The sequence below is a fragment of the Odocoileus virginianus genome, chromosome 12 (assembly GCF_023699985.2).
Source record: "Odocoileus virginianus isolate 20LAN1187 ecotype Illinois chromosome 12, Ovbor_1.2, whole genome shotgun sequence".
Lineage (NCBI taxonomy): Eukaryota > Metazoa > Chordata > Mammalia > Artiodactyla > Cervidae > Odocoileus > Odocoileus virginianus.
This window is the reverse complement of record NC_069685.1, coordinates 33,300,968-33,323,561: the sequence shown is the minus strand read 5'-3', so window position 1 is coordinate 33,323,561 and position 22,594 is coordinate 33,300,968. Positions and strand designations below refer to the sequence as shown.

General features: G+C 41.7%; 1 protein-coding gene across 6 annotated transcripts in view; it reads right to left on the bottom strand.

The window, feature by feature from the left end:
* The window catches only part of TRPC3 (transient receptor potential cation channel subfamily C member 3), a 71,589-nt gene extending 54,279 nt beyond the window's left edge, over positions 1–17,310 (bottom strand). For 3 of the 6 annotated variants that reach the window (XM_020913179.2, XM_070474901.1, XM_070474902.1), the window contains exon 1: positions 16,707–17,309. In XM_020913179.2, the coding sequence (XP_020768838.2) occupies positions 16,707–16,924 (218 nt within the window). In that variant the 5' untranslated portion in view covers positions 16,925–17,309. Of the gene's footprint in view, positions 1–15,473; positions 15,999–16,419; positions 16,575–16,706 lie in introns of those variants that run through there. The other 3 variants (XM_070474906.1, XM_070474905.1, XM_070474903.1) reach the window with 3 other exon arrangements.
* Between the last annotated feature and the right edge of the window lie 5,284 nt (positions 17,311–22,594).

The window sequence follows — 22,594 nt, the reverse complement described above, 5'->3', positions numbered from 1 at the left end:
GAGGTGATTAGGGTTAGATAAGGCTATGAACATAGAACCCTCATGGTGGAATCAGCGCCCTAAGGAAATAGAGAGTTTGCTTCTGGCTTCACCCTCTCCTTGTGAGGACACAGTGAGATGGCAGCCATCTGTAAGAACCTGACCATACTGGTACCATGAGCTCAGACTTCTGGCTTCCAGCACTGTGAGAAAATACATTTGTGTTGTTTAAGCACCCAGTCTGTGGTACTTAGTTATGACAGCCTAAGCTGAGTAAGACACTGACCATGCATCTTAAGGCAAAAAGATTTTTTTCATGGTTTATGAAACAAACTTTGGGTTCTTAGTAATTGTCCAAACACTCAAGCAGATAAAAAGTTCTTCCTAAGGAATATTTTTCCACACCCAAAGGCAACCTTTTGCTCCATTCTGTTCAGCGGCAAAAGTACAAGGAACACTCAGTTTTCATAACTTTGTCATCCACTCCCCTGATTTATAATGGTGGGACGGGAAGCCCACCTGCCTAAGATTACTTGGAGTACCTATTAAAATTCAGATTTCTGGATCCCATTCAAGATGAACTAAATCAGAATCTCTCAGGGCTGGGGCCCTGCAATATGGGGGGAGGTCAGAATATGTATATTAAATGAGCATCCTTTGCAATTCCTATACACACTGAAGGTTGGAAACTTCCAGTATAAAAACAACAGAGCTATCCTGGATCAGTGACCCCAGACAAGGAGGCCTGTAAACACTTGTCACACTAGTCCCGCCAAAAGCCAAGTTGGAATAACATGTTTGAGCAGTGCCAGGTAAGGGACAATATTTGCCTTACGTTCATTTAGATTCTCTGTCCTTTATTACCACTTAAAACCTGCTCTTCCTGTACCAGATCCTTCCTTCCAGTTCTCATTGCCAACACTAGCCTCCAGATCTTAAACGCATCATGGCTGGTTAATTACAACAGCTTTCCAGCAGAGATGGCATGAGAGAAGGCGACTAAATTTTACTGAGTATCTGGTGTATGTGCATGCTTTTCATGCACTATCATCTTTACTTCTCCGAACATTGCTATGAAGCAGGTATTATTTTTCCCTGTTTCATAAATAAGAAAACTTATTAAAGAGTTCAAAAGAAATTGGGTTCAAAAGAAATTGGCCAAGGTAATATAGAGAGTAAAATCCAAGACTGGGATCCAACCTAGGGCCTGTCTGACTCCTGTTCTCTCTCTCCTGCTGCTTCTGATTTCCTCTTTGTACCCCACAGCCACCCCCAGCAGCTGGTGCTGCTTCAGTTCTGCTTTTGCCATCACACTTCTCTTAAAAACAAAACATAAAGACAAACGAGGTCCTCCACCTGGTTTTTCCAGGATGTTGACAGCCTGCCCCACTCTCCCTAACTGACCTTCTTTTCCTTGCTCCTCAGATTCATTCTTCACTGTCCTACAAACATATTATATTGCTTATTTCTGTACTATCAAGGGTAGTAAGCATATTATTCTGCTTATTTTGGTTCTGTCAATGGTATTCCTATACCATCAAGGATATTTTTTGAAAAATTAGCAAGGAGCTTTTCTCTTTTGCAAGATCTTTTTACAAGATCTTAGCCCCGGTTAACTTGGGACATCTTGCATCAGCCTTGGAGGTAAAAGGTGGAGAATGGAGTTGGGTGGGTTTAGGGGAAAATAAGATAAACTTTAGAGGAGGAGTGCACATAGAGAGAGTAAGGTTATGTTTAAGTTTTGGGGTTTTTTTGCAGAAAAATGGGATTTTGCAAGCAGAATCTGGGAAAGGGGAAATTGTCTTGAGCAAGGATTTGCTTAGTTCCTTTAAGTCTCTAATGAATTCTGACAGAACCTGATCCCTGGCTGCTCGCATCATGTAGACAGGATAGTTCTCCCACTTTTAACAGTAAAGCCACGATGCTTACTCTCCTGGGAGAGAAAGAAATAACAGAAAGGAAGTCAGAGGCAAGGTGTGGATCCAATAACGTGAGGAACCCCTGAGGGTGGGGAGGATTCTTGACCCGCTGGTTTGATCTGGAGATCAGAACAGTCCTGCCTGGTTACGTAGGGCATGGTTTGGGCTTTCTCGAGCCACCCTCAGCTCCCGTGTAGTGTGGACGCTGCACTGAGAGCCAGGGGAGCCTGCACCAAGACTAGAGATGACCGCTGGTGCTGTGAGGCGATGATGCAGCTGTTCTGAGAGCTCTGCAGGCCCAGGAGCTGAGCTGAAACCACATGGGCCAGAGAGCACATCCAGGTGGCAAAGGCAAGCCAGCCAAGACCAGGTCACCGCCACTGATAAAGCAGCACCCGAACAGATAATGAACAATGCCTAGAGACCAAAGGAGTCAGAGAATCCCACCCTTCCGCCCCTCCAAGGGACACATAAACTCCCCATCCCCAAAGGCCAGATGCTGCTGAGAAGAGCAGGGGAAGGAGCGGCTTTCCAAGAACATGAGCAAAGGCTTCTCCAGTAGCTCAGGCGGTAAAGCGTTCTACCAAGAACATGAGCAATCTTACCCAAGTAAACAAACTTATAGAATCAAACTAGGATGAATGAAACTGCCTCACAGCATCTCTCCTGAGTGCCCTGAAGCAGGGATGGTCATGCGGACCAGAAAGAGACCGCAAGGAGACTGCAGGGAGGAATCCATAAGCAAAGGTCCCTTAGACAGCAGCTCACGGCCCAGGAAGACACTGCCCTAGTTAACTACATCCCTGTGATAATGTAGGGCACGCCCTCCCTTCTTATTAACTTACATAATTGCTTAATTAACTGCTTAATTTACTGATTGTTTCATTCACTTGTTGAATGAGAATACGTGTCTGTTAGCAGGCAAAAAACAAAACAGAGTTTGAAAAACTAATTTAACCCATAGATTGAACATCTGGTCACCTTCTTTCTCCCCTTGTCAGCAGGTGGGATGCTCAGGGGAAAGACCTGTTCTGCAAGCTACATGTCACTACACGCCCATCCAAGTCATTCCGCTGTCTTGTTCCTGCTACACTTGCCTCTGGGGTGTTCCTTTTGTTTCCATCCTGGCCATACTCTTATTTTGGCCCTTCACCAATTCAAATCCCTCCTATCTTCTGTGGTCCAACTTGCATCACACCTCTGAAAACAGAGGGTAAAACTTCACAGGATTAATAACTAGAACACCTGCAAGGTTCTGTTCACTCTGGAACCTTTCTGAAACTATTCTGGGCCATTTCAGTCTGACCTTTTGTATTACTGCTAATCTGCCCATAAACCTATACCCCCCCCGCCCCGACTCCTTCATTTTGTCTCCTGTGATATTCATGTCCCCTAAGTTTAATTGAGAATAAATGCCCTATACTTCCTACCTAATTTTTCACACTTCTTAGCCACCTCTATAGTGTCTGATATAGCGCATTATATGTTCAAAAATACTTGTCAGCTGATGCTAATTCTACAGATAAAGTGACTCACTCAGAACGTTAGCTTCCTTAAGGTCACTGAAAGAAAGAGAAGTGAGTTCAGAGGCTCTCTCAGTAGTGTTTCTCTACTTTACCATGCTGTCTCTAGGGAACAAGAAAAATGAATAACAAGTTGCAAATCAAAATAACACTATTAAAATGCATGCTTAGGAACTTCCCCAGCGGTCCAGTGGTTAAGACTTTGCCTTCCAAAGCAAGGGGTGTGGGTTTGATCTCTGGTTATGGAGTTAAGATCCCACGTGCTTTGTGGCCTAACCCTCTGAACCCTGTAAACCCATAAAAACCAGAACAATAATGTAACAAATTCAATAAAGATTTTAAAAACGGTCTGCTGCTGCTGCTGCTGCTAAGTTGCTTCAGTCATGTCCAACTCTGTGCGACCCCATAGACAGCAGCCCACCAAGGCTCCCCCGTCCCTGGGATTCTCCAGGCAAGAACACTGGAGTGGGTTGCCATTTCCTTCTCCAATGCATGAAAGTGAAAAGTGAAAGTGAAGTCACTCAGTCGTGTCCGACTCTTAGCGACCTCATGGACTGCAGCCTACCAGGCTCCTCCGTCCATGGGATTTTCCAAGGCACGAGTACTGGAGTGGGGTGCCATTGCCTTCTCTACATCCCCCCCCCAAAAAAATTCTTAGAAAAATATATGCTTAGCTTGTGTGTTGGAAAACTTTGGTTCTATGAAAACAGTTTCTAAAATGGCTCTTTGGATTGAATCACAAATTCTTTAGCACTCAGCAACAAATGAACACTAGTAAAGAAGTCACCTCAAATCTTTTATTTAAATGATGTTAAGAATCAAGCAGCTACTCAATCCATCTAGCAAAGTAAACACCATCACCAGTGTGAGCTAAAGCAGTCAGAATAACAGTCAAATTGCTTTAACTGTTTCGTTCACCACACTGAAGAAGCAGAAGGTGCCCTCTGGCTAGGTTCCAGTCTGTCCTTCTGTCAAGGGCAAAAAAACAAAAAAAAAAAAAGTAGAAGGAGCCTTGGAAGATAAACAGTGAGAAAAGCACAGAGGAGGGGGGACAGGTGTTAAGAGAGCAACCACCATGTTAGTTCTCGTATTGGGGATGGTGATAATTGAAAGTAGTAGTAAAGGTGGGAAGCAGCAGGTACTAACAAAGGACAAGACAGTCAGAGATGAAAAGTTAAAAAATAGACACGCTGCACAGTCCCCCTGGCACACGGCACCTGTCAGTCAACGCAGCTGCCCCCGGAGACACCTGAGAGCTACACTCTATGCCTACACGTGAGTGTGTCTGGAAAAAGGAAAGGGCATCTGACAGCCTCGATAATGTCATCAAAAGCAAAACGTCTGGAAAATCTCTTACTCTGTGTATTGAGGAGGTGAAGAAGTAGAGTGGGGGGACGCTCTGAACTTGAGAAGCCCCAAGAGCACCAGCGGGCAAGGCTGGAGGGAAGGGGCCCAATCGGCTCGACCGCCTCATGCAGGGGGCCAGCGCTGCGGCTGCTGCCAGGCCCCACGCCACCTCCTGCTCAGCCTGCACCTACCGCCGCCAAGGGCGGCTCAACTGCACGGTGTCCCGGAAGCAAGATGAGGTGCTCCATTTCAGAAACAGGAAAGCATCACTTCCAAGTCCAAGGGTTCCCACCCCAGAAAGCAGTTAACATGTAGAGATTCCAGCACTTACAGGTCGGGAGAGATATTTGAGTCTCCACCGCAATTAATCCCTGAGAGTTTCTGTTGGCCAGTGTTATCTTCAGAATTCTCCATGTATCATTTTAATAAATCTATTAGACATCTGCTAATTTTGGTACATGTCCTAGGGACTAAGTCGGAGACAAGAAGCTTTGTTGGAGGGAAACTCCCATCTTTGCTCTTCATCACTTTCTCTGTCCTCTCAGGAAAGCTCCCTGTCCTCTCAAGGGTCACTGACCCTTGAGCAGCTGAGACCAGAAAAGCAAAAAACCATTTAAGAGTGTGTTGTTCCCTCCAATGGTCCGCTGGGAGCAGAGGTAAGGACCCCTAACCACTGCTTGCAAGACTTCTTGGTGACTCTTTTTAAACATATGTGCCCCCCAGAACATTCCAGTAAATGCCTTCTAGAACTTAGATGTTTCTGTTTCCAGGAACTACATTTTGTGTGTAACTCCACTGAACTGACAATTGAGTTGCTTTATGATTGTTTGCTTTCGTGCCAGTCTCCTCAACAATAACTGTTAACATGTTAATGCTTCAGGAGAAAAACCGTCTCTGTATTTCTGTAGGCCTGGCTGTTAGTACATGACTAATGAATATCTATCTGTTGGAGACATAGATATATGTGTGCTTAAATCAGTATTTAAGACTGAAGGCTTTGAAAGCAGACACTCTTCAGATTAAAGAATACCCTTGGTCACGTGAAATAACGTGTGGAAGCAGTGGTGGAGGGGAATTTGGAGTAATTCTTCTATAAAAGAGAACACTGCGAAAACTTTAACATAAACTAATTATCAGGAATTAAAGTAACATAAACAATCATTCTTCTTTAAAAGCAGATTTCTGCTTAATCACACTTAATTCTTAATTACACTGCAAAAAGTAACTGATGAATCTTACAGCTCTTGATTTCAATCTTACATAAAGTTGTTTTGTCAGGATAATCTGAGGGCAAACAGAGGATACATCTTAGATTTAATGAGCTCTTATAGTTAATAATTAAGCTTATCTTCAAAACCAAACTCATTCATAAAACTCAATATTTTCGAAGACAAATTTTTATTATTTCAGGAAGATCAGTGACAATGAAATTAGACGTGAAATACAAATTCAGTCTATAACTGAACAAGAATTGAGACAATAATGAACTCAATAATAAAATAAAAACCTCTACTGACCCAAGAGAAGTTCATATTTGTCTATTTATACTAGTCACTATCAACTACATATATATATAAACCTCTAATGTTATTAAAAGCAAAAAGATCTTGTTTTCTACCATTATCATCCATATCTGAAGTCAAAAGTCTGAGGTTTTTAGATTTTTGACCCATCTCATCACCCTGAGATCTAGTTAACAGAAAATCCATATACATCAGTCCTATTTGACAAAATGTATACAGAAATGCAAAACTGGTGTAAAATAGTTAGTACTGTCATGCTCTTTCCTTAACAGGTCGTGTACCTGGGCAGTTAATTCTCATTTTTTTAAAAAGGTCTATTCTAGGACTAAATTCATACTGTCACCAATTATTTGAATAGTGCAAAGAAAAGGGAGTTTTCTTTTGAACAGGGACTTTTTTTGACTAGATGAGTGTAGACAAATAACCTAGATGCTAAATTTTAAAAAAAATGCTTAACAATCCTAATTAATCTCATAAAGTCACTTCTGAGCTCCTTATGCATAAGTGTGAAGTTGGCAGCCCTAGTTCCCAACTCCGGACCTTTTGTCTGGGGCCAGATTCCTCTGTGTACACCCTCCATAGGCCATTCATCTGGCTCCCCTGCCAGACTGACACTGTGGTGTTGACTGCCTGATGAGGGCAATCTCACCCCGAGCCAGGAAGTTGAAAGCATTCCTTCCGATGGAGAGCAGAGAGCTCTGCAAAAGCAGTTTTCCTCCCGTTACATTTCCTGTGAAGTTTTACAAGGAGAAAACATGAACAGACAGACATTTGCTACGCTAGCACAGTAATGAAAAATTCCTGAAGTTCTAACCTAGTCTTCAGATGATGTCCAGGATCCTTTCACCTCCTAGATATTAAGAAAAGAGAACCCTATCGATGATATTTGGCAGGGGGTCAACTGTTCCTTGAGACATTCTTATCTCCTCTCTGTCCCTGCCCCATTCTAAATTCTACTGAGCTTACAAACAGTTGGTCTGCCATCAGTAGTCAAATTGAAATGATGGATTAATTGAATCTCATAAATGAGTTAATGCTTAATTTCCTGTGCTGCTCCTCCTAGGAGTAAATGCCTCTCAAATTTCTCTGAGGAAGACAGAAATGCTTAACCCAAGTCCACAGTGCAGACAATACAGTAAAGGGAACTGGAGATTTCAGAAGGCCTGGGACTGCCGTGAATTCAATGTTGACCTCCAGTTTCAGTTTTCCAACTTGTTTAAGAAGATACCCAACTAGATGAAGTCCTTTTTGACTCAGACATTCTTTTCTTCTTCAAAACACTGTACATCAGTTAAATCTGGGAAGTGTGGTTCTAAGCTGATTTCAGGTGGGACACTTCAGATGACTGACAGATCACACTATAAAGATTACTGTTTACTCCATTTGTCTAACAAGATCAGTCATAATTAGTCTTAAAAATTAATTAATCTTCCTTCTTCAATCTTGGTCCTGTTAATAATTCTGTCTTCACTTAGGCTTAAAGTGAATACCTAAAACACAACTGTAGGGATATTTGTTTTCAAGATGATGGAATAAAGGCCTTCTTCACGGCTTCACCTCTTGAAAATTACCCCCCTAAACAACACAGAGAACAAAAAACACAAATTTCATCTTCCATGAAATCAGAAGTACTACAATATATGAAAAAGAGATAAGTCAGAAAAATGGTGTGTGATTTGACAGAGAGAAGGAAGGTGCAACCAGAGTGCTTGTAACAAAAAGCAAGCCGGTCCACCCAATATCAGAAAAGACCAGGAAATTAAAGGCAAAAGAAATCCTACAAGAGAAAAGGCAGCAGCCTAAAATGGAGGAATGAGCTAAAATCTTGTGTAAGCGTTATGTAGTAACCCTCCCCCTAGATCGCTGACCTCCAACTGATATGATCAAGTGACAATCCTTCCACATCCCTATAAGAAATATAAGATAACAAATCGCTGGAGAAATAGTAACAGAGATTCTCTAAATGTGGAGATACTAGGCCCAGGGGAGGCTAGGAACCTAAGAACAGGGAGACCTAAGAACAGGAAGATCCCCGGCCAGTTCTATAATATTAACAGCCAGGTTTATTATCTCCCAATCCTTTTTCCTTTGAGAAATTAAAAAGAGAAATATTTCATCTCTGAAATAAGACAGAATGCTATGACAAAGAAATACTCATTAGACAAAAAGAGCTCTTAGAGATTAAAAATAATAATAGACAAAATGGGGAAAAAAACTCAGTGAAAATTGGGAAATAGAGTCAAGGAAATATCTCAGAAAGAACAGAAAAGACAATCGCTGGAAAACATCGTAGAAGAGATACAAAAACTAGGGGATCAGTCCAGGAGATCCAAAATCCAAATAACAGAAATTCCAGAAACAAGGAAGAAATATGAAAATAGTGCATAGGAATAATAAAAGGAATAATACAAGAAAACCTCTCCAAACCAAAGGGCATAATATCCAAATACTGAAAGGGTTTATCAATGAAGCATTCACTAAATTAAAAAAGACTCATATCAAGGCATCGTTTAGACATTTCAGAACAACACTAATGAACAGCTCAATCTAAAAGCTTCCTGAAGAATAAAAAAAGAATTAAAAATGACAAACCAAGTCAGAGGGTTTTAGAAGGGATGTCTCCAGAAAAAACACACAGAGACTAAAGGATTTAGCTGAAAAGGAAAGAACAAGATAGAAAAAATATGCCAAGAAAAACAACTAATTATAAAAGAAAAGAAATGCAATTATACTATACTACTTGACTCTGCAGTGAATAATAATTACATGATCATCATAATGAATTATTAACCACAGATTGTGATAAATCATGTGATGGGAGGATGGGGGAGAATAAAAGTTATAAGTGAGTGAAATGTTCACCTTAGGAATGCGCTACTTGAAGGAGTTGTAAGTGTAATGAAATGGAGGGGGCAGGAAGAAAAAAGGGAAAAAAAAAGGGAACTGTCATGGGCTTGCTGTTGATCTTACAAGCCTTTTTTTTTTTTTAAGCATTAAGTTTTAAAACTGTATTCAGGCATTACTTTGATATTATACAAAAATAATTTTGAACTTCCCAGGTGGTGCTCGTGGAGATACAAGAGAGGGGAGTTTGATCCCTGGGTCAGGAGGATACCCTGGAGAAGGAAATGGCAACCACTCCAGTTTTTTTGCCTGCATAATCCCATGGACAGAGAAGCCTGGCTGGCAGTCCATAGGGTCGCAAAGCATCTGACACGTCTGAAGCGAAGCAAGCAAGCAAGCAAAAATAATTTACAACAAACCAGCAAAATGACTCTATATTGTACACAGTGAAATTACTGCTCTACGGGATAAACTGAAAATACAACTCAAAATTTCAGATTATTAAAGGTCTCAAGTCTAACATTCATTGGAAGGACTGATGCTTGAAGCTGAAGCTCCAATACTTGGGCTACCTGATGCAAAGAGCCAACTCCCTGGAAAAGACGCTGATGCTGGGAAAGATTAAAGGCAGGAGATGGGGACCACGGAGAATCTGAGATGGTTGGGTGGCATCACTGAGTCAATGGACATGAGTTTGAGCAAGCTCCAGGAGATGATGAAGGACAGGGAAGCCTGGCGTGCTGCAGCCCATGGGGTCACAAAGAGTCGGACATGAATGAGCGACTGAACAACAACAAATCTAATGTCGTGCTGTGCTATTCTTGACAATTGTAACTAAAGAGAAACCTGCCTCTTCCTTAACAATGTCAGTCTGACTTTGGTCCTTAAAGTGCAAATTCCTCTGGAATTCCTCTGGAGATTCTCCAGTGACAGCCAAGCTAAGACTAGGTTGAAAGACTGTCATGGGCCAGCACCACAGTAACTAGCATTCAAGTAGATAATCTAAGTTACAAGGCATTGTGTGATCATCTTCAGATCTCCTATCAAAGATGAGCATCAGACACTCTGGTATTTTTTAAATCTTCTAATCACTCTGGAGCTTTATTTTATATAATTTTCAAAATAAAAATTGCAGATATTTATGGTGTATAATAATAGGATTTGATATACATACACAGTAGACCCTTGAACAACATAGGTTTGAACTGTGCAGGTCCATTTGTACATATATATTTTTTTAAGTATACTGGAAAACGATTTGGAGATTTGTGACAATTTGAAAAAAAAAAACTTCTGAACTCTGCAGCTTGGAAATACTGAAAAAACTAAGAAAAAATTAGGTATGTCATGAAAGTATACGATGTATGTAAATACTAGTCTATCCCTTAAGTAGGCATAAGGTGAGTGACATTTAATTATCATATGCTTAAATAATTATATACTTTAAATATATTTAATAAAAATAATGTTAGTTTTGCTACTGCTTTATAACTCTGCTTTCAAAGAATTACATTATCATAGAGTATGCCCCTGTCTCTCTCTCTTCCTCTCTTCCAGTTGGAGAAACTGCAGCAGCCTATCATCACAGTTAAGTGGTTTTTTAAAAAAAACAAATTAAAAAAAAACAAAAAAATAAAAAAACAAATTATGTTTCCAATACTGTATCATGAAGATGTCACAGTAATATTGTATGCCATAAAAAGTTTGCAATGGTTCATTCTTTAGCCAATAGGCTGAGCTACTGTGAAGCAGCCGTATCAATTATATCAGGCTACCCTAAAAGCAATCACATTGCTGCTTCTTTGTTATCAATGCAGGAATCATTACACCTGCAAATAAACATGAATTTTTTTCACATTATTTTTTCATTTTTGATATCCAGTGTTAGTAATACATAGAACGTCTACAGTAATTTGTATAAGACAACACTTGTTGTAGGTACTGATGGTTATTTTTGTAAACAGACAACATAAGCATGGTGTCAATACATATAGTGCAATACTGTAAATGTAAATTTTCCTTATGATTTTTTAAAAAATTAACTTATTTTTAATTGAAGTATAATTGCTTTATAATTTTGCATTTGTTTCTGCCATATAACAACATGAATCAGCCACAGATATACATATGTCCCCTTCCTCTTGAACCTCCCTCCCACTTCCAACCCCATCTCAACTCTCTAGGTTACCACAAAGCGTCAGATTTGAGCTCCCTGGATCATACAGTACATTTCCACTGGCTATCTAATTTTCCACATGGTAACGTACATGTTTCAATGCTACTCTCTCGATTCGTCTCACCCTTCCTTCCCCGCCTGTGTCCACAAGTCTGTTCTCTATGTCTGTGTCTCCACTGCTGCCTTGCAAGGAGGTTTATTGGTACCATCTTTCTATTAATGGATTCCATATATGTGCATTAACATACAATATGTCTTTCTCTCATTTATTTCACTCAGCATAATAGGCTCTTTCTTGATAACACCTTCTTGCTCTAACTCATTCTCCTGAAGAATGAGTGCATGTGTGTGCTCAGTGACTCAGTCATGTCCAACTTTGGTGGCCTCGTGGACTGAAGCCCTCCAGACTCCTCTGTCCATGGAATTTGTCAGGCAAGAAAGCTAGAGTGGGTTAGCCATTCCCTTCTCCAGGGGATCTTCCTGACCCAGGGATCGAACTCACATCTCCTGCATTGTCAGGCAGATTCTTTACCACTGCGGCGCCTATTGAAGAATACAACTGTATAATAAAAAACATACAAAATATGTGTATTTTGTACACATAAACAATGTCTTTGTTATCTGCAAGGCTCTGGTCAAGAGTAGACTATAGTAAGTTTCAGGGGGAGTCAAAAGTTATATGTGGATTTTAAACTGTGTGGGGGGGTATTGGTGCTCTTAACCTCTGTGTTATTCAAGAGTCAACTGTACAATAGAGAAATGATTACTACAGGCAAGGTAATTAACATATCTAACTTCTCACACAGTTATCTTTGGGGTGTATATTAATGAGAAACCGTGAAATCTACCCTCTTAGCAAACAGCCAAAATACGGACACAGAGTGTCATAAACTATAAATGGAAAAAGAAACTGTGGTATATATGTATGCAATGCAGTATTATTTCACCTCAACAAAGGAGATACTGCAATTTGTGACATGGATGAATCTGGAAGACATTAGGCTAAGTGAAATAAGCCAGGCACAGGGAAAAAAAAAAAAAAAAAACTGCATGATATCACTTATATGTGGAATCTTAAAAAGTCAAGAAGCAGAGAATAGAACCATAGTTACCAAGGGCTGGAAGGTGGGAAAATTGGGGAGATGTTGGTCAAAGTGTACAAAGTTTCAGTTATGTAGGATGAATAAGCCTAGAGATCTTATATAGAGTGTGCGGACTATAGTTACTAATATTCTATAGAATACAGAAGCTCTGTTATTGATTTACTAATTAATCTTTAGAAACTGACTTGACTTCACTATGTACCAGTTTCCTCATTTGCCAAATGATAAAACCTGCTTTAAAGAGGTGTGATTCAAGTTAATTCATATAAATAACAGCATGAGGTATTACACAAATACAAATTACAGCTTTTATTATGACAAATTTTTGACAGCATGTCTTCCAAGAAAAACTAAACAGAATCTTTTCTTTTTTTTTTTTAAGTATGTTCATTGCATTTTTTTTTTTTTTTTTTTGACCTGCTGTTTGCGAGATCTTAGTTCTCAGACCAGGAATTTAACTAGGGCCACAGCAGCTAAAGCACTGAGTCCTAACCACTGGACCACTAAGGAATTCCCCAGAATCCTCTCTTGCAGAAGCCTTCTCTCTTCAATATAACACTGCTGAGAAATCTAATGGTTTTGTGCATGTATGTTAAAGTGTAAGGGATGAGTCTTCTTACTAAAAATAGACTCACAAAGTTTCTCTCTCTTTTTTTTTCTTTTTTTTGCCAAGCTATTCAGCTTGTTCCCCAACCAGGTACCGAACACTGGCCCTTGACAGTAAATCCTAACCACTGGGCCACTAGGTAATTCCCATCAAGTTCCTCTCTTGATTTACCAAGTGTTTGCCAACTGTGGGTCAATTCTTCCCTTTTCATTTTATTTTTAAACTTTTTATTTTATATTGGCATATAGCTGATTAACAATAGCTGTGATAGTTTCAGGTGGACCACGAAGGGACTTAGCCTTACTATTCTTCCCTTTTCTTGAAATTCTTCTCTCTAGGCAGCCTCGCTTTTGTACCACCTGCTGCTTCATCTTTTTCTGTGTCTTTTGCTTGCTACTCTTTCTTTTTGCCCCTCTAAACAAAGAAATTTCCCCCAGAAAACTAACTCAGGCTTCCTTTGTTTCTCTCTTCACACTCCCTCCTTGGGTAATATCATGAATTTACACAACTTAAAAACAATTCCCATCAGACAGCAGACTCTCAAATTCTCTCAAGCTTTAAACTTACATTCCTTTCTTCCTGTTTGACATGTATTTGAAAATTATCTGAAAAGTCAGATCATTTAGTTTCTTTTTTTTCAACAATGACATCATGATCTTAGTCATCTACATCAAAATCATGAAGTCACCTCTGATCCTGCTTTTTCTTTAAACCCCTCATGGATAGGCAAATTCCCATAGATTCTTTCTGTGTATCCCCCCTTCCTATCTCTCCCCATTCCATCCCACCAGTCCTACACTATCACAGATCCTAATCTCAGCCTGGAAAGCCACAGTAGTTTTCTAAGGTATTTACTCACATTCTGCCAATTGCCACTTCAATCCACCCCCTTCTCAGAATGACTTGGATCAAACCTTTGCTGCTCTGAAACAATCAATGACTCCCTATTGCCTCTCCTTGATATAGAAGATCCTATACATTAATGCCCCAAACTAATACATCCAGCTAAATCTCACTGCTCTCTTACACATAATCTATGTTCCAATAAAACTTAATATTCCTTTAACATTCCCTGGACATGCCGGGCACTTTGGAATAGGGTGTGGAGTGGGGTGGGGTGCTTGAATTTACTGCCCACTCTCTTTCTGCCTCCGATCTTATTTACCTTTCCAGGCTCATAAAAGGTTTTCTTATTTCTCCACAATCTTATGTTATCCATTTTCTCTTGGCACCTGACTCTGCAGAGCTCTCTCATCGTATGTATGTATTTATGCACTCATTCTACTCTAATAGCATAATTATTTATGCCCAGCTTCATTTCCACCTCTCCCTTATGAGATTTTAAACTCCTTGAGTGCAGTAACGTTGTCATACTCATCTTTGTGGCTTGCTGTACCTAGTCTGAACTTTGCACGTGTAAATGTTTAAGGAATGTCTTCAGATTAAAATTCACAAGAACTGACTTCAAATGCTTTTGGAGTTCATTAAATATTTTTAAAAACTTTGAGGCTGAATTAATCATGCGAACGGTATACTACTTGGTCCTAGGTTTGCAAACAATTGGGAAAAGGGAAGTCTTGGCTTGAATCAATGGCTACATCAAGAATTTTATCAAAGGATAATTAAAAAAAAAAAAACCTCTTGCTAGTGATATAACAGATGACACTATTCCCCCTGAGTCAGTCTATTTAAAATTCCCAAATGGAATACTGGAGCATGGAGCAGTGAAATGAGCAAAAGGGTTATGTCAAGGAATCTTTTTGATAAAAGCAGGATTCTACCCTCAGTATCCCTCTGACTGTTAAATTCGGCTGTTCTATTCTGCCTACTGAAAATGATCCTGGGGCTTTGATAGACTGGGTATCCTTCTCCAATTTCGTCCTGGGGCTGTGTTCACTATCTGAGCTATTAAACTGTGGCCATATTCCACTCAAAGTTGGAATAAACAGCTAATCTCTGCTACAAATATCAGGTTAGTCTCTGCAAGTGACAGGCCTGGAAAAAACATGAAAAGCTTGCGGCTCTACCTTCAGAAGGAACGTTTATTAATGCGTATCTCCTTCACATGACAGTCTTTTCAGCCGCTTTACAAAGTAAATATACGACAACATTTACCTGTTGAGTTATGTAAAGTCAGCAGATAGTCAGGAAAGATGTTCTATTACCAGTTAGACAGCAAATCTACATTAGAATTTGTCCCAGCGCTTTGTGTGATTGACCTCAAGCTTCAAAAAGCAAAGAGTGTAATCTTTGCTTCGCCCTACTTTCTCAGATAAGCGCGCTCTGGTGTCCCATTTAGTGTGGATTTAAGACAAAAGAAAAAAAATTAAGAATCAAGAAATTGAGTTGGGTTCTAAAAACCAAACTGGCAAAAGGGAATATGGGCAATGTCTTAAAACCTTAGGGAGGCGGGGAAGCGAGCTGATAGGGGCTTTAATCTCAAAGGACCTACCTTCCGTCCATTCCCTGGGCCATTTCCACTCCAGGTAATCTTCAGCAACAACTGAACCACATTGTGATGCGTCGCTCATTTAAAATCAGAAACCTTTCCCAGCCAATGAGTTCTCTTTTTAATTAGGCAGGTCCAACCGAGTTAGGAGCGGACTCGGACCAGCTCAGCCTTGCACTATCCTGCCGGCTCGAGGTCGCCGCAGAGGCTTCACACCCTAGCTGTGTGCCGCTCGCGGGCAGCAGGGGGCGCTGCGGAACCTCCGTCCCTTCCAGGGAGCACCCCTTCCCCGGCCCAAGCGGTTAGCGCCGCCCGCAAAGAATGGCCCCAAGGTCTACCTATCTGTGCGTTCTTCCTAAAAAGACAGTAACCCCGCGACACGTCCAAGGTACTTGACAAAACAAAGAGAGCATGCACCCTATAAAACGAACCACTTTCTTCTTCATCCTCTCTGCGTCTCAGAGAGGCTGTTTCCAAGATTTGGAAATGAAGAAAAGTTGTTCTTACTCACTCATTAAAGCGCGGACCTCTACCTTCCTTTAAAAAAGGAACAGCTACTGACCCTGAGCCGCTTGGGAACGCCAACCAAGTAGCTCTAAGGTTGTTCCCGCGGCGGCCCGCGCTCACTCCCCCCGGGGAGACCCGCTGGGCTTCGGCTCCAGGTTAGCCCCAGCTGTGAATGGACGGTCGGGAAAAGCCGCGCCCGGACAGACCTTCCACCCACACACCGTCCGCTCCCTTCTCCCCACTCCCGACGGCCGGGAGCGTCGGAAGGGACTCAGGTTCCCGGGGTGGCTCCACGCTGAACGCCGGGGCCTAAGCACACCGTCCCCTTCTCTGACCTCCCGGGGGCAGTTCGGGGACCCCGGGGGACATGTTCCGCGAGGCCCCCAGACCACCGGCGGCGGTGCGCGCATCCTCGGTTGTAGGAGAGCGGGCGTCTGCTTACTGGGCAGCGTGTCTGGCGTCCGTTGTTTCCGTCCGCGGGGCTGGTCCGTGCGCTTGAGCCGGGACAGACACCCCGGCCACGCCTTCGGGCGTCCCCGGAATCCCTCCACAGAGCAGGACCAAGAGGCGCGAGACCCCAGCCTAGGTCTACCGCCCACCCGAGTTGCCCCGAATAGGACTGCCACGGAGGGTGGACTTCGGGGGTCCGGGGCACAGCGCGGGGCGGCCAGGGGCGCGCCTGCCCGCCCCCAGCCCGAGGCGCGGGCCGCGGGCCAGCGGGATACTCACATGTCGGGCCCCGGGGAGAAGGGCGGCGGGCAGTAGGCGCGCGGTCCCCGCTGCGGGGGCGCCGAGCGCGGCTCGAGCCCCCCGTTGACGCCCCTCCAGCCCCGCCGGCGGCGCTGCGGCTCCGCGCCTTCGTCCTCGCCCTCCTGCTCCTCCTCGTCCTCCGGCGCGGGGAAGGTCACCCTTGCTTGCTCCTTGCACTTCCTGACCTTGCTGGACATCGCGCCGGCCGCGGTCCGAGCGCGGGGATGCCGGCCGCCGGCCTCGGTCTCCACCGCCGGCGAGGCGCGTTCTCCCCGCGGCGCCCTTTCCCCACCTCCAGCGGGCCCCAGGCGGCCCCGGGCGGGGAGGCAGGAAGAGAGACCCGCGCAGCCGGAGACCGAGCAGTTAGAGGCGGGAGCCAAAGCCGGGTCGCCGGCGCCCACCTTCAAACCGCGGGGGCAGCAGCCGCGCCCGTGGCCGCGAGGAGGGAGCTCTGGGCCGAGCGGGGCGCGGGTGCTGGGAAACGCTCTCCCGCCCCGCTGCGGCGGCGGCGGTGCCTCCTCCGTGCCCGTCTCCTGTCTCCGACAGCATCACTTGCTAGGACAGTACCGTGACTGAGAGCGAAGGAAGAGAGAGGGAGGGAGGACGGGGAGGAGGGGAAGGATCAATTCCTTATCAGACAGGGAGAACTGGAGAGGAAAGCAGACAGATCAGCAGGCAGGGCATAAAGAAATCAGAGAAACTTCCCTCCCCAATCTCTCCTTTCTCTTCCAAAAGAGCCCTTTTCACCTTAGAGATACAGGTTTCCCAAGGAAGGGGCAAAGGAAATCGTCTGGCTTGTTAATTTTCCTGCAGTTGTATTTACCCTATTCAGCTTTATATTTCTTTCAAGAGGCACATTTGTTCGTTGTGTTACTCACTCTAAAACTTAGTTGAACCTACTGAGGTTTAAGTACCCTGAGTGCCAAGAATGGTAATGTTTTAATCGTGCATAATGCTTCAGATAGATTTTTTTTAAATGAATTTCAAAACATCTAACAAGATTTATATACCTTCCAAGAACTATTTTCTGGCAAAATTTAAAGTATCCTTTTTAAAACGTAAAAATTGCCTTTAAAGATTCAAGAGCAGTATTTCTTCTGGGAGAAAAAGCCTCATGGGATTTTAGACAGAATTTTAAGGATCAAGAAATTTATCTCTTTAGAAATAAGAAATATTATTTTAGAATATTATTAGAATTATATACTTTTAATATTATTAAATAATTATATAGAATTAATATTATTAGAATAATATAGAAGAGTATTATTTTAGAAATAAGAAAACTGAGCCCTAGTGAGACTGAGTAAACTACTCAAAATAGGTAATAGAAAACTCAGAGCTAGGCAAGTGTATTTTCCAAAGCTTTCTAGTGCCTCAATTAAACACTTTCCAGCAAGTTCAACTTAGAAGAATCACAAATATACCAGATATGCTATGATGAAATAAGATACTCATTTTTACCTGTCTCCAGTTACACTATATGTTTTTAAAGAGCGATATCCTCAAATTTAAACAAAGCACAAGGAAATTTAGCTCTTTTGAATTATAGTCTTAAAAAGTAAATAATATATTGTGTGTTTTATTAAGATGATAACGTCTGTATGTTCAAGGAAGCAATGATATTTATATTTATTTATACATCTGATATAGAAAAAATAAATAACATCTAGTGACTTACAGTTGGAAACACCTTTCTCATACTAGCACTTATAGAAGTTGAAGTGTTAAAATCCTCATAGTGCAAGCTTCCAAACCCCTGCAGTATTTCTGAAGCAGGACTGCTTTCTGCACCCCCAAACCACTGCTTCAATTAAGGCTTTATCATCCTCCCTGCCATCCAGTCTTTCTGCAGCCCACCTTTTCCCCAAACCATTTCATTCTCCAGGCTACCAGAGAGATCATGCTCAGAGCAAGTCTGATCATGACTTTTCACTGTAAAAATCTCTGGTGTCTTCCCACTGCTTTCAGGTTAAAATCCAAATTTGGCATACCCAACTCTTTGTGGTCTGACCCTCATCTTTCAGTCCCTCCTCCCAGCCTCCCTCATATCATCCTAACTCCAATTATCCTGACCTTCTCATTCAACACCTGACATTCTACCCACTTTCCTATTTCCTACCTTTGTCTGTGGTACTCCTGTCATTGAAATGTCTCTCTCCCCTCATCTCCTTAGCACACTTTTACTTTTTACTGAAGACTTAGACTAGGTATGGCATCCTATTTGATACCCCTCCTGCCTTCCCGTGAAGTTCCCATAGCCCTTGGTCCTCGCCTGTGGCATGCTGTGCATACTACAATCTTACCAACAGTGACTGCACATTGAAATTAACTCCTTATATGCCTGTCTACTTTTAAGACTGTGATTTCTGGAGGATGGTTTGGGGTCTTATTTACCCTTGAGCTTCTTGAGTGTTCCTCTTTTCTCCTTGCATTTAGCTCAGTACCTGATGCACAGAACAAGCTCAATAAAGGTTTGTTGAATGAATTCAGGAAGCCTATAGGTTCTTTATAATTATGTTAGCAAGTGTCTGAACTGCTTTTAAGAGGCTCTGGATCAAAGCACTGTGGGAGTGCTGGAGTCACAAAGGTTACTCTTTGTATGGTATTAGTTTGCCAGGGCTGCCATAAGAAAGTGTCACAGACTGTCAGAGTGGCTTAAACAACAGAAATGTGTTTTCTGGCAGTTCTGTAACCTGGAAGTCTGAGATCAAGTTGTTGACAGTGTTGGTTTCTTCCGAGACCTCTCTCCTTGGCTGTCTTCTCCCTGAGTCTTCACTTGCACTTACTTTATCTGTGTCCTGATCTCCTCTTCTTAAAAGGACACAAGTCAGACTGAATTAGGGCCCATTGTAATGACCTCATTTTTAGCTTAGTTACCTCTTTAAAAACTTGTAATCAATTATAGTCACACTCTGAGATATAGTAGTTAGGATTTCAACATATAAATGAGGGACGGGGACACAATTCAGCATATAAGACAAATCATCTCTCCTGGGCTGAGGGAATTGTTCCATACAGAGTCTGTCGACATTTTTATTCTTAAGAAGTACATTCATGAGATTAATGAAAACCCAGGGGAAAGGAAATCTGAAAGAAAGTAGGTTCTTAGAAGAGAAAAAATATGGACCTCCTTGGCGTAAACCAGCTTTGTCTTTTTCATTCTCTTCTTCTGTAAAAGAGGATCTCCCACTGTATATTAGTTGTTGACTGTCTGTATACTCATGAAATCAGTGTTTACCTAATATACATTCAAAATCCATTACTCCTTTGGGAACAGCAACGACAAAATCAGTATTCAATATTCAGGAAATCAACTGTTGAGGCAGGTTATTTTCAAGTAGAGATGGTCATGAAGGCAGAGAAGAAGCTAAGAAATGCTATTCCTTCTATAAAATCTGTTTCACACTCGGTGGAAGGCTTTGTTCTCTGTCTCTCTGTCTCCTCTCTCTCCCTCGGTCTTCTTCCAGGATTGTCTGTAACACAACTAATAAGAAGGCACTGTTGAGCAGTAATTCTTGCATCTTGGGATTAAGGTTAGACTTAGCAATTTTCTCAAGGGAGGAAGAGCATGGACATAGTTATAATATTCCGAACAGTGCACATTTTTTCCCTCCTTAAGAATAGACATTCTAAGTGGACTTTGCTTTGCTTTAAAGAAAAATAGACTTTATTATTTTTTCAGAGAAGTTTTAGATTCACAGCAAAAAGGAGTGCAAAGTATAAGAAGTTCTCTTATGCCTCCGCCCCTGACACTTGCATCTTTCTGTGTTAGTTGCTTAGTTGTGTCTGACTCTGCAACCCCATGGACTATAGCCCACCAGTCTCCTCTGTCCATGGGGTTTTCCAGGCAAGAGTACTGGAGTGGGTACCCATTTCCTCCTCCAGGGGATCTTCCTGACCCAGGGATTGAACCCAGGACCCCTGCATTGCAGGCAGATTCTTTACCATCTGGGCCACCAGGGAAGCCGTGACGCTTGCACAGCCTCCCCCAATATTAACATTCTTCACCAGAGTATTACATTTACTACAACTACAGTTGTAGTAAACCTACAGTCACACATTTTTATCACCCAGAGTCCTTAGTTTGCATTACAGTTTACTTTTTGTATTGTATTGTACATTCTATAGATTTGGACAAATTTATGATGACATATTGATATATCCATCACACAGAGTACTTTCACTGAACTAAAAATCCTCTGTGCTTTACATATTCATCCCACCCTTGCACCTAACCCTTAACAACTGCTGATTGTTTTATTGTCTCTATAGTTTTGCCTTTTCCAGAATATTGTATAGTTGGAATTATACCTTTGTATATGTATGTAGCCATTTCGGATTGGCTTTTTTTCACTTAGATTAAAATTCTACCATGTCCTTTCATGGCTTGAAAGTTCATTTCTTTTTAGCACTAAGTATTTCATTATCTGAATGCACCACAGTTTCTTTATCCATTCACCTATTGAAAGACATCTTGGTTGCTTCAAAATTTTGGCATTGGTGAACAAAGCTGCTATAAACAAGTGTGTGCAGGTTTGTGTATAGACATAAGTTTCAACTCCTTTGGGTAAATATCAAGCAGTGCAATTATTGGGAATGGTAAAAGTATGTTTAGTTTTATAAGAAACCTCCAAACTATCTTTCAAAATGACCACATCATTTTGCATTTTCACCAGCAGTAAATGAAAGTTCCTGTTGCTCCACATCCTTGCCAGCATTTGGTGTTGTCAATTTCTGGTTTTTGGCCATTCTAATAGGTAAGTAGTGGTAGCTCATTGTTGTTTTCATTTGAATTTCCCTGATGAGGTACAGTATGCAACATCTTTTCATGTGCTTATTTGCCATCTGAATATCTTCTTTGGAGAAGGAAATGGCAACCCACTCCAGTACTCTTGCCTGGAAAATTCCATGGACTGAGGAGCCTGGTAGGCCACAGTCCACGGGGACCCAAAGAGTCGGACATGACTGAGCAACTTCACTTCACTCACTATCTTCTTTAGTGAGGTGTCTGTTAAGATCTTTGACCCATTTTTAGTCTTGTTTGTTTGTTTGTTTTCTTATCATTGAATTTTAAGAGTTCTTTATATATTATGGATAACAGTCTGTTATCAGATAAGTCTTTTGCAAATAGAGTAGCCTTCTCTTATTTGCAGTTTCACTTTCCATGATTTGAACATATTAAGTGGAAAATTCCAGAAAACAAAGTTTTAAATCGCAGGCTTTTCTGAGTAGCGTGATGAAGTCTTGCATGACCCCACTCAGGACATGGTCTATTATTCCTTCATCCCGCTGATTCTTAGTCTATTAATAGCCATCTCAGTTATCAGATTCACTGTGGTCTCACAGTGCTTAAGCTCAGGTAATCCTTATTTTACTTGATAAACACCTCAAAACATAAGAGTAGTGGTTCTGGCGACTCCAATATGCTAAAGAGAAGCCATAAAGTGCTTCTTGGAGGTGAAAAACTGAAAGTTTTCAACATGGGAAAAAAAATCTTATGCCACATTTGCTAAGACATACGGTAATACTGAATCTTCTCTTTATGAAATTCTGAGGAAGGAAAAAGAAATCTAGTTTTGCTGTCACATTTCAAACTGCAAAGGTTATGGCTACAGTGCATAAGCTCTCAGGATGGAAAAAGCATTGCATTTGTACAATAAGCTATTTTGAGAGAGCTTATTGTACAATAAGCTCCACATTTCCATAACTTTTATCACAGAATATTGTTATAATTGTTCTATTTTATTAGTTATTGTTGGTAATCTCTTACTGTGCCTCATTTATAAATTAAACTTTACTATAAGTACACATGTATAAGAAAAGACCTAAGGTTAGGTACTATTTGCGATTTCAGACATCCATATCCC